The following is a 12,566-nucleotide window of genomic DNA, read 5'->3' on the forward strand; positions in this document are numbered from 1 at the left end:
AGTAGAAGAAAGAGAAGAAAAAGAAGAAAAAGAAGAAGATGAGGAAAACAAAAAAAAGAACAAAAATACAAAGGCAATAACAAGAAGAAAAGTAAGAAGAAAAAGAAGAAGCAGAAGAAGAAAAAGAAGAAGGAAAATGAGATGACAAAATATCCGAAGAAGAAAGAGAAGAAGAAAAAGAAGAGAAAGGAGGAGAAGAAAACGAAAAAGAAGAAGTAGGAAAAGGAGAAGAACAAGAACAGGAAGAAGATGAAGCAGAAAAAGAAAAACAACAACAACACCACCATCACCAACAACAACAACAACAACAACGACAGCCTTTCTGAGCCGGCTGTGGGTTGGGGGAGGAAGGGAAGAAATGGCTGCCGGAACTGTATATATGTTTTTCTTCGTTCTGTGACTTCGATCGTGGCGCTCTGGGTAAACCGTATTGCCGGGAGCCAGTGTGAATGTACGGCCGGTGACAATAACAACAACAACAACAACGACGGCAACGAAGTAACGACAACAAAGAGCGGGAAAAACAGTGACAGTAAATCATCGACGGAAAACATTAGAGAGAGAGAGAGAGAGAGAGAGAGAGAGAGAGAGAGAGAGAGAGAGAGAGAGAGAGAGAGAGAGAGAGAGAGAGAGAGAGAGAGAGAGAGAGAGAGAGAGAGAGAGAGAGAGAGAGAGAGAGAGAGACTTTCAATATACCTTCTACCTTTTTCACTGTCCCTCATTTTTCCTCACCATCCTCTCCTCCTCCTCCTCCTCCTCCTCCTCCTCCTCCTCCACCTAAATCTTCCCCTGCTATACTCCTCGTTCAACTCTCCAAGCCGATTCTTTTGTAAACATTGGGCTAATAGTCAACAACGCGCGGTCGGTCGGTCGGTCGGTCCTCAGCGAAGATTGGGACGCGACCTCGACTTCGAACAATGAGGCAAAGACGGCGCCGAAGAGCGTGATGAGCCGTGTCGAGGAGGCTGACGAAGTGGCTGACGGAGGGAGGGAGGCGAGAAGGGGGAAGGGAGAGGGGGAGAGGGAAAGAGATGGAAAGTGTTTTGTGATCAGGTGAGCAAGAGAGAGAGAGAGAGAGAGAGAGAGAGATTCATTAAGACAAGTGAAAGAAACATAGATAAAAAAAAACACCAATAGGGAACGAAATTAATAAAAAGATAGATAGACAGACAGACAGACAGAAAGACAGACAAAGACAGAAAAACAGACAGATAAAAACAAGAGGAAGAGAAAGAAAGACATGCAGAAAGAAAGACTGAAAAACAGCCAAACTAACAAACAAAAAATTACATAGATAGCGATAAATAGAGAGAGAGAGAGAGAAAGAGAGGCAGAGGCAGAGAAGGGAGAGGAGGGGGAAGGGGGAAAGGAGGCCGCGGGAAGTTATCAGCGGCAGCCATACGCCTCTTCAACACACCATTCTCTTCGGCGGTAATCTCCCGGGTGATCAAGTTAGCGCCCGCTGGTAGCCCCGACGCACCGGTGGTAGAGGGGGAGGGAGAGGGGAAAGCGGCCAGTGTCGTGTAATTACATCAGCTGGCGTGGGGGGTGGGGGGAGGGGAGGGGAGTTGGTGTTGTTTGTTTGTGTGTGTGTGTGTGTGTGTGTGTGTGTGTGTGTGTGTGTGTGTGTGTATTATAAAAAACACAAAAAAAATATGTGTGTGTGTGTGTTTGTGTTTTTGTGTGTGAGTGAGAGAGAGAGAGAGAGAGAGAGAGAGAGAGAGAGAAAAGCTACCCAAAGAGATAGATCATTTTCAAGTTACCATAATCATCACTATTTTTTTCCTTATTATCACTACCATCATCTCTCTGTAATATCTCGTTTTTTTTTATTGAGGGAAAAGGGAAGAGACAGAATCCTTGCGTGTACCAATGGCTTCAACGTCAATCTTGGAACTTTCCTCTCTTTTATCTTCGCTTCATCATGTTTATAGTCCTTGAGCAAAGTCTTCGATCCTGCTTCGTGTGTGTACGGTTCGTCTTATCCTTGTTTGCTCGTGTGTTTGCGTGTGTTTGGACTAGCATGAAAGGGTTCCGTCCTCCGTGCGTTTGAATCTCATGTTTTTTTGTTTGTTTGTTTGTTTTTTACGTCCACGCCTATTGCGCCGGTAGGCTTGCTTGAGGGGCCTGGATGGTAGTCGTCCCCAGCCCGTCATGGCGCAGGCAAGTGTTTATAGTGGCGCCATATTCTCTTGGCTCATGCTGCCCCCCGGAACTCCTTGATTCACATGGACGGTTTCCTCTATAGAGTCCGGGTTGATGGGTGGTCTTCAGGAGAGCATGTGGGTAGTTTTAAGCCACTCGGCGGTGACTAAAAAATCCGAGGTGGTAGCGTGGGGACTCGAACTCGCGTCGCCCATCACGCGATGAATGTTGGCCCAGCACGCTACCACTCAGCCACCGCCTACCCTTGTGGAAGTGAAATTCGTCCTCCTGTATAGGCGTTTGATATCCTGTGTGCTTCGTCCTTATGTTTGTTTAAATGTTGTAACTAATCACCCAAATATAATAAACCACTGTGCATGGCTTTCATAAACTGGAAAAAAAAATGATTCAGTTAAACTTCAGCATGATTAAACCACATCACCACCCAAGCACGGTAACCATTAAACTCAACAAAAAAATCTCTGCCCAGATCTTCGGCGGTAGAACTCTATATAGACGGTTCAAAATTCAGTCCGTCAGCTTTGTATGGCAGAAATATAACAGCACTTCCAGATTACGGTAGAATCTATATATAGACGATAGTTAAAACACCTCTTATGCGGAGTAACTATATTTATGCTACGGTCCTACGGTCGGCAGTGACTATATGTAGACGGTTAATATTGGGGGGAGCTACTCTTCAAATACTACCGCCGTCTAAGGGTTAAGAGGACATTTGTCAAGAGGAGCATTGGGGGGGGGGGCCGAGCAAGAGTCATACATCACGGCGGCCACTATAAATAAAATTCGTTTGCGCTACTAACTGGCTGGGGTCGTTCAAGAGGCCCCTCAGGAGAGCTTACCGGCGGCATATCCCCGAAGTCTGTACGGGTGTGTGACGCCTACTCTTGAACAGGGCAGGATAGGTTAGGTTAGGTTAGGTTAGGTTAGGTTTGGTTGGAGTTATTCAAGGTAACTTTCTACTCTTGAACAGGGCAGGATAGGTTAGGTTAGGTTAGGTTAGGTTATGTAAGGTTTGGTTGGAGTGATTCAAGGTAACTTTCTACTCTTGAACAGGGCAGGATAGGTTAGGTTAGGTTATGTAAGGTTTGGTTGGAGTGATTCAAGGTAACTTTCTACTCTTGAACAGGGCAGGATAGGTTAGGTTAGGTTAGGTAAGGTTTCGTTGGAGTGATTCAAGGTAACTTTCTACTCTTGAACAGGGCAGGTTGGTTACGTTAGGTTAGGTTATGTAAGGTTTGGTTGGAGTTAAGCCCCGTTCACACTGTGCCGACTCTGGGGCACGACAACCCAGCAACTCGGGGTATATGAGCTCTTGGGTGTGAAATCTTGATGTGGAAGGGTCGCATAAGGTCGGAAAGACTACGTGCGACCGTTTCATGTCAGCATTTCACACCCAAGACCTCGTGTTCCCGGAGTCGCTGGGTTGTCGTGGCCCCGAGTCAGCACAGTGCTTTATTCAAGGTAATTTTGACTGAGAATCACAATGAGCGCGTATTTTCCAGAACATACACGCAGAGACTTCGGGAATATGCTTACCAGCGTTGCCAGATTGTCTTAGTCAGCCTCTTATATTTACCGACTTCCTGCCCCAAAACTGTCTCGTGGACCCCAATAAGGATATTCACTTATACTTATCGTTAAAATAGTTAATTCCTCATGTTTTTTGGCAATAGTCAGGTGTTAGAAACCGGTAAATACTATGCTCTGAGTACGATAATCTGAGAACGGTGATGCTTACCGGCGCTATAGGCAGATAAATAAAAGAAAATTACGGTTGAGAAATATTAAAGAGGACCAAGAGTAAAAGATGAAAGTAGAAGTAGAAGGCAGATGGAGTACGGACCAACATGAGACGAAGAGAGGTAGAGGACGTTAGGAAAGGCCAATGTTTTCTTGTGAACCAGTCATGGCGGATGATGATGACTGTGTATTTTGTCTTATTTTTGTTTACGTGGGAATATCGTGTGTAAGTGTATCGTTCTCTCGTGCGTGTGTTTCAGTTTTGTGCGCAGCGGTGCCAGATTGTCGTACTCAGCCGATTATATTACCCGACTTCCTACCCCCCAAACTGTCTTCTGGGCTCCAATAACGAAACTAATTTATAGATATCGTTAAAAGAGTTAGATCCTGATGTTTCTTGGCAATAGTTAGGCGTCAGAAACCAGTAAATACTATGCTCTGAGTACGACAATCTGGCAACGGTGCTTGTGCGTGCGTTGCGTTGTTTGTTCGTTTGTTTGCTTGTGTGTGTTATTTTGTGTGTGTGTGTGTGTGTGTGTGTGTGTGTGTGTGTGTGTGTGTGTGTGTGTGTGTGTGTGTACTGGAGGACCATTACTCTTTCCACTTTTCTCCGGCTTCAAACTCCTTCACTCCCATCTTTTGCACTCCTTCACACCTCCTTTTCCTCCTCCTCCTCCTCCTCCTTCCCCCCTGACTCATTGAAGCCGAGAAAACTGGTTCCAAGAATCAATCACTTGAAGAAATGTGTGTGTGTGCGTGTGTGTGTGTGTGTGTGTGTGTGTGTGTGTGTGTGTATGTGTGTGTGTGTGTGTGTGTGTGTGTGTATGTGTGTGTGTGTGTGTGGAGTACAGAAGCATCAGTATAAGTGTTAATGGTCCCTCTGCTGCTCTGCCTCCTCCTCCTCCTCCTCCTCCTCCATACTTCCCTTTGTCAGGCTGGGGACGGGGGGTTGAGGGGGGCGGAGGCGACGCTGGAGGAGACATTACGTAAACATCTTTGGCTGAGAGGCTGAACAAAGCTGTCTCCGCCGCGTTGGTCTCCTCGGCCCACTCTCCCCCTGTCCCTCTCAGCCCCTCTCTCTCCCCTTTCAGTTCCCTCTCCTTCCCTCTTCATTTCCTTCCTAACTCGTTCCGATCCTCTCAAATCCTCTTTATTTTCCTTCTGATTTCCTCCAGCCCTCTCAGTCCCATTCTGTTCGCTATCTGACTCCCTCCGTTCCCCTCAGTTTCTCTCTGTTCTCTCTGCCTCGCTCCAACCCTCTCAGACCCTCTCTATTTCCTCTCTGATTCCCACCGTCCCTCTCAGCCCCTCCTTATTCCCTCTCAGTCCCTCTCTAGTTTCTCCTCTGATTCCCACCGTCCCTCTCAGCCCCTCCTTATTCCCTTTCAGACCCTCTCCACCCTCTCTCCCTTTTCCCCTGACCCTGTCGTTCCCTCTCAGTCCCTCTCCGTTCTCTTCCTGCCTCCATCCGTCCCTCAGTTCATCTTATCCCTTTTACGTCCTTCGACCCTGTCTCCCTCTCCGCCGCCTACTGGAGGTCCCCCCTACTTCCATCTCCACCCTCTACATCCTTCTCCGCCCCTATGACTATTAGCCTTCCACTCCACTTCCAAACCTTGAGCCACGCCCACAGTCCCTTCAGGGGTCATATAGTCCGTCCCTGCCCTATATAGCTCTCATGCCATACTCCGTGAAGTAAGGGCACCACCCACCTGGCGAGGTCAGGAGGACGCAGCGGCCCGGCGATGGAGGAGGAGCGTGGACGGGGCAGCCTGAGGTGAAGGTCGGAGTGGGTATCGTAGGAGGACGGCACCGTGAGGAGGGAGGAGCGCCGCCTCAGGCCCCGCTGCTCCGCCCACACATCGTATCGGAAGTGACGGCCGCTCACGCTGCTGCGGGGGGACACAGGCGAGGGCGTCGAGCGGCCCATGGGCGAGGTGGGCTCCCTGCAGAAGGGTGAGGTAGGGGTGCGGGCCATGGGGGAGGTTGGGGTGCGGCTGAGGGGCGTAGTGGGGGTGCGGGTGAGGGGCGGCGGCGTGCTGCGGGGCAGAGGGGAAGTAGGGGTTCGGCGGAGGGGCGAGGTGGGGGGTGGGCGGGACTGTGTGGAGTATCTGTGGCGGGAGTGGGAGCGGGGCCGGGGCGGCTGGGTGGGGCTGGGCGGGTGGCTGCAGGGCGGCGGGGACGGCTGCCGCCTCGGAGTGTCCATGTCATCGGGGGTGACGGTGAGACGAAGGGTGACGACACTGTGGCGGCGAGGGCGGCACGAGGACATGGCTGTGGCACGAGGGGGGCGGGGGGGCGGCCTAGTTACACGGAGGGCACGCCCGCCTTAAGTCCATGCTTGGCGGTTCCGCATGTCAAAGCTCACAGAAGCGTACGGCGGCGCCGGCGGCGGTCCCGGCAGAGGCGGCGCGGCGCTCATGGACTGTCCCGCCACAGCGGCTCAGGACTCAGGCATGACGCCGCGCTGCAGGAACACTCGTGCCACGCCGCGAAGGTCACCTGACCTGCCCGCCCTCGCGGCCTGCAGATTCTGGCTGTCATGGGAGAGGCAACCCGCTGCCCGCACAGCCTCCTTCGGCAGCAGCAGCGGCGGCGCGCGGGGCCTGCGGGTATGATAGAGAGAGATTATTTAGATGTCGAGAGGCCGGAAGTGCACAACAGCGACAGCCTTCCGGGTCCCCAGTCAGCGCGCACACGCTGCAGGGAACACGTGGCTCCCTGCGGCGAGGTGAAGCGCCTAGCTGTCAGGGTGAAGGCCGCCGCCTGGCACAGCTTCAGGAGTGTGTGGCTGCTGCGAGGGCCGCGGCCAGCGGAGCGAGGGACTGATCAACCCGGCAGCAGGAGGCGGCGGGCGGGGGGAGTGGCGGCGGCCCTCCCAGCGCCGTGCACTCTCCTCTTTAATCCTTAACGCACCAGCGCTGAGTTTTAACGATGAGCAAAACCCGATTATCCGTTACCTCCTCCTTAGAGCGATCTGTCTCTCTCATTAATCACCAGCCTCGCCGGCTTAGTGAGCGCACGAACACCGAGGGAGGGAAGGAAGGGGGGATAGCGGCGGCGGAGGCGGTAGTGGTGGTAGCGGTGGTGGTGGTGGCAGCGGTAGTGGTGGTGGCAGCGGTGGTGGTGGTGGTGGTGTGCGGCGGCCACCAGACGCCCTGCAACACAAGAATGTATAGGTTACTCACGAGTACATGCATTATAAGGTTTAAGTAAGTAATCAATGATTATGATGCACTCGTGTGTGTGTGTGTGTGTGTGTGTGTGTGTGTGTGTGTGTGTGTGTGTGTGTGTGTGTGTGTGTGTGCGTGCCTTTCCTTGTTTGTTTCCTTTCTTGCTTGCTTGCTTTTTCACTGCTTCTTAGCTTATCTGTCTCTTATTTTATCTTGCGTGTTTAGTTTGGGTCTGTATGGAAGAAACTGTAGAGGGCACATGTTGATACAGCGACTCAGCGGTGTACGTATGAACGTATGTGCATATATATGTATGTATGTACGTATATAGGCTATGTATGTATGTATCTGAGTACACATTACTTTGGTACACACAGAGAAGTAGGTCCGTATACAGTGTTTATGCATGGGCGTGTGTAGACAAGTGCAGGGTGGCTGCGGTACACACGATGCGCTCCGCACACTTATATGGGGCCGATGACGGACCGCCTCGCTAAATATTTACAGAGTTTGAGACGAGAATAGGACGGCAGGATGTTTGTGTGTATCCTCAGGGCAGCCGCTCCTCCCCCTCCCTCCACCTCCCTGTTCCTCACCTCGTCCCTCCTTCCCTCTCCTGTATTTTCATCTTTTAAATATAGTGCCACTTTTCTTCTTTCGTATATTTTTTCTTTTCTTTTTCATCTCCCGAATCCGCGTGACTGGTGATATTTTCGTCTCCGCCGTCTGTTTGTTTATCTCTCCGTTCCAAGAATATTTGAAAAACGGTTCGACATTAGACGTCAAACGAGAACATCCTTTGGTGAATATCTCAAACTGATTAACCTTTGGAAGCACTCCGGTAAACAAGGAATAGACGATTAAAATAAAACTCGCCTGTGCTGAGAAGGAGGACCATGCACGCTTTCAGAGGGACGTGGTTGGGAGGTGGTGCGGCCCAGACCATGGCGGCTCACAGGTCCGTTTTTCCCCGTGGGGCGGACCGGACCCTTGCAGATGAAAGTTTGGCCAGCACGGCGTCGATACGATATATACACCATTCTTCCTGTTCTTGTTAGGTCTCCCCTCCTCGTTTTTCCATTTCTTTTCCTTTCCTTTCATGTCACCCTCTCCCTCCCTTCCTTGCCTCTGTCTCCTCCTTGTCGGCGCTTCCCTCTGTTTCCTGTACTTTCTCCTGGCAGGATTGGTGTTTCCAGTTCCGTGCTTTCTATATTTCATTTCCTTTCCTTTCCCTCGAGCCACGCCCTCCCTGCCGTGTCGCTCCCTTCTCTCTTTGCCTTTACTTGTTCTCCTCAACACCAATGCTATTTCCTCGCCCTTTCCTGCCTGTATTTGTTTTCCTCTTCTTTCGTAAAAATTTTTGCCTCGGTTTTTTCTCTCTCTCTCTCTCTCTCTCTCTCTCTCTCTCTCTCTCTCTCTCTCTCTCTCTCTCTCTCTCTCTCTCTCTCTCTCTCTCTCTCTCTCTCTCTCTCTCTCTCTCTCTCTCTCTCTCTCTCTCTGTACTTTTTTTCATCAATATTACCCGTTTCTGTTCCTTTCCTGTCTATTTTCCCTTCCCTTTTCACTCCATTCTTTGCCTCTCTTCCTTTTCTGTCTCCCCTTTCTCTTTCTTTCTGTCTATATTTACTTTCCTCTTCCCGTCTATAGCTTTCTTTTTGTCCCTTCATTCCTTTTTTATTTCTGTTATTTTTTCTGTTAGCTTTTTCTTTCCTGTCCAAATTTCTTTCCTTTCCTTTTTCACTCCGTTCCTTGCCTCCATTTCCTCTCTTTCTGCTCTTTTCTTTTATTCTTTCGTTTCTCTTCCTGTATTTTTTTCCTTTTCTCTCTCTATTCCTTTCATTTCTTCGGTTTTCTTTGGTATGTCTTTCTCTTTGTTTTCTGTACTTTCTCCCAACAGTATCACTCTTTCTTTCTTTCTTCTATTTCTTTAGCTTTTTCTTTTTTCGTCTCTCCCTCTCCCTCCTTTTATTTCCTTCCCGTGTCCCATTCCTCTTCCTCGCAATTTTCTCCTCCTCTTCTTCATCTTCCTTTCTCCCTCCCAATCACAGTTCCTACGCTCGTCCATTCTTTCTATTCCCTTTCCCTCCATCTTTATATCTATTCTTTTCTTTGTCTCGTCCTTCTTTCTCCTCTCCTTCGTTTGCCATTCCTCCATCCTCGGTTTTTCTCTGTTTTTCTCTTTCTTTTTTTGTTGTTGGATTGATTTTTGTTGTTTTCTCTTCGTCTTCCTCCTGTTCCTGTCCTCACCTTCCTTCTCTTCCTCCTTCTCTTCCTCCTCCTCTTTTTTCTTTCTCTCTGTTCCCTCTTCTTCCATCCTTTGCATCCTTCCTCTCTCAATATCCCCTCTCGCCTCCTCCTTTTCCTCTTTGTCCCTTAATTTCGTCCATTTTTCCTCCCCTTCCCTTCCTAATCACACCATTTTTCTCTCACTTCTTACTTTCCTCCCTCCTCCTCCTCCTCCTCCCCTTCCTTTCTTTCATGTTTCCTTCTCAGTCTTTCCTTCCTTCCTTCGTATCCTTCCCTTCTTCCCATTTTCACACTTCCCTTTCATCTCTTTCCCTGCCTCTACTTTCCTTCTTTCTTGCCCTCCTCCCTTCTCCCTATACTTCCCTCTTCCTTCCACTCTCTCCCTTACTTCTTTCTCCTTCTCTCTCTCTCCTTTCCTTTAACCCCCTTGCTCTTCTTCCTCTCTTCGTTTTATCCTCTCTTTTGCTCACCTCTTTCCTCTTTTCCTTCCTCTTTCCGTTCCTACTTTCCTTCCTTTCCTCTCCTTCCCTCCTTTTCTCCCTCCGTCCCCACGTCTTCCTTATGCATCCCTCCCTCCTTCCCTCTCTTCTTTCCATCCTCCTCTTTTCCTCCTACATGCTTCCCTCCCTCACCCCCTTCCGTCTTGTCCTTCCTCTCTTCTTTCACTCACTTCTTCCTCTCTTTTTCTCTCTGCGTCTTCTTTTACAGACTTCTTCATTTCCTTCCTCTTTTCCTATCTGCGTCGTCACCTCTCCCATACACTTCCACCATTCTCTCATTCTCTCCCCGTCTACCCTTCCACCCTCCCTCCTTTCCTCCCCTCTTCCCTCTCCCCTGGGCTTGACAATGCAGGGGTAAACGAAGGTAATCACTGTTGATGGCCCCGTGTTGTGACCTAGCAGCCGCGTCACTCCGCCCCGCCGCGTAACGAAGGCAATTCAGGGTCGAAGGTCACGCCGCTCCGGGACGAGGGACGAGAAGAAGAGGAGGACGAGGAGGAGGAAGAGGAGGAGGAGGAGGAGGACAGGAATGGCAAAGGTGAAGAGAGTGAGAGGAATGATGAAAAAATCTAGACGAAGCAGAAGAAAAGAAAGAGAAGGAGAAAGAGGAAGGAGGAAGAAGGCGATGAAGAGGATCGAGAAGACAAAGAATCGAGAAAGGAAAAGAATGAGAAAGGGAATAAAGAAGAACAGTAGTAGGAGAAGGAGGAGGAAGAAGAATGAAAAGATGAGGTTAAGGAAGACGAAAAAATGATGATGGAGACAAAGAATAAAAAGAGAAAACAATTAGCACAAGAATTATGAAGAGGATGAAGAATAGGAAGAGGAGGAGGAGGAGGAGGAGGAGGAGGAGGAGGAGGAGGAGGAAGGTAAAGAAAAAGAGTAAAAACGTGAGGAAAATGAAGAAGATAATAAAAGAAACAAGGAATAGGAAGAGGAAACGAATGGGGACAAGCATAAAGAAGAGGAGGAGGAGGAGGAGGAGGAGGAGGAGGAGGAGGAGGGAGTAAATAATGAAGCGCATGAGGAAGACGAAGACGACGATTAAGGAGACACAAGATTAGAAGGAATAAAGAAGAATAAAGAAGAGGAGATGGAGGAGGAGGAGGAGGAGGAGGAGGAGGAGGAAGGAATAGATGTAGAGGATGAGGAAGACGATGAACTGGGATAAAGGAGGCAAAGAACAGAAAGAGGAAAAACACACGAGGACAAGAATAAAGAAGAGAAATAGAAGGAGGAGAAGGAGAAGGAAGAGAATGAGGAAGACGATGATGATGATGATGATGAACGAGACAAGGATGACGAGGAGGGAAAGATTGAAGGGAAGAGTGAAAGAGATGATGAAGAATAGAAGGGAAAGAAGGAAGAGAAGAGTGAAAGAGATGATGAAGAATAGAAGAGAAAGAAGGAAGAGAAGAATGAAGAAGATGATGAAGAATAGAAGGGAAAGAATGAAGAGAAAGGCAAAGATGAAGAAGAGGTAGATGGGAAAAAGGACTAAAAAGATAATGAAGGAGACAAGACAATACTAAAAAGAGGAAAACAATGAGGACAAGAATCAAGAATGGGACGAAGAATAAAAGGGAAAGGAGGAAAATGGCGATGATGAAGATGAAGAGGATGAGAAAGACGATAAAGAGGATAAAGGAGACAAAGAATAGGAAGAGGAAAAGAATAAAGAGAAGAATGAAGATGAGGAAGAATAGGGAGGAAAAGGGAATGGAAAGGAGAATGAAGACAAAGATGAAGACGAGGAGGAGGACAAAAAAAGAGGACAAAAAGAGGAAGAAAAGTAAGAGGAAAGGAAACACGATGAAGAAGTTAGCGAAGGAGAAGAACGAGGAGAACGAGAACACACACACACACACACACACACACACACACACACACACACACACACACACACACACACACACACACACACACACACACACACACTCACACTCACACTTAACTTAATTACTCTACTTACTTACTTACTTACTCTCCCCCCCCCTCCACACACCCCTCCACCTCCCCCCCCCCCTCCACACACAGATTCTCCCTACCTCTATTCTTTTTCCTTTCTTTCTTTCTTTCTTTCTTTCTTTCTTTCTTTCTTTCTTTTATTCCTTTATTCCCCCCTCCCCCCCCCTCCCCTCTTGCACGCACCGGAAATAGAGACACACAACAGAAAGGAACCCCTTGCCTATTGACCGATAAGCTTAAGCCTCTCTCCCTCCTTCCTTCCCTCCCTTTCCCTCTCTTTCGCCTTTTCTCTCTTTCTCTCTCTCTCCCTTTCCCTCCTTTTTCCTCGTTCTTCGTGGTCGCCTTCCTTCCTCGCTTCTCCGTTCCTGTTTCTTTCTCTCTTCGTTTCGTTTCTCCTTCTCATTCTATCTCTCTCTTATTTTCGTATTCCTTCTTTCTCTCCTTCTTCCCTCATTTCCCTTGCTGTCTTTCTTTCTTCTTCTCTCCGTTTTATTCCTCCCTTTGTCTCTCCTTCTCCCTCTCCTTCTCTCTCTCTTCCTCTCCCTTCTTTTTCCTCTTCCTTTCTACTTTCCATTCTCCCTCACTTCCCTTTCTAGTCCTGCTCCTTCCCTTTTGTTTCGTTCCCTCTCTCTCTCTCCCTCCCTTTCCTCTTTATCCTCCCTCACTTCCCTTTCTAGTCCTGTTTCTTCCCTTCTGTTTCGTTCCTTCCTCTCTCTCACACTCTCCCTCTCTCTCTCTCTCCTTCCTCTCTCTCTTCTTTATCCTTCCG

The 12,566-nt window shown here is 48.7% G+C and overlaps 1 protein-coding gene across 3 annotated transcripts in view; it reads right to left on the reverse strand.

Moving 5' to 3' along the window:
• The window catches only part of LOC126996484 (serine/arginine repetitive matrix protein 1-like), an 88,937-nt gene that overhangs the window by 42,008 nt on the left and 34,363 nt on the right, over positions 1–12,566 (reverse strand). For 2 of the 3 annotated variants that reach the window (XM_050856986.1, XM_050856984.1), the window contains exon 1: positions 5,622–7,014. In XM_050856986.1, the coding sequence (XP_050712943.1) occupies positions 5,622–6,181 (560 nt within the window). In that variant the 5' untranslated portion in view covers positions 6,182–7,014. Of the gene's footprint in view, positions 1–5,621; positions 7,015–12,566 lie in introns of those variants that run through there. The other variant, XM_050856985.1, reaches the window with a different exon arrangement.

Source organism: Eriocheir sinensis, chromosome 10 (genome assembly GCF_024679095.1).
Source record: "Eriocheir sinensis breed Jianghai 21 chromosome 10, ASM2467909v1, whole genome shotgun sequence".
In the NCBI taxonomy this organism is placed as follows: domain Eukaryota; kingdom Metazoa; phylum Arthropoda; class Malacostraca; order Decapoda; family Varunidae; genus Eriocheir; species Eriocheir sinensis.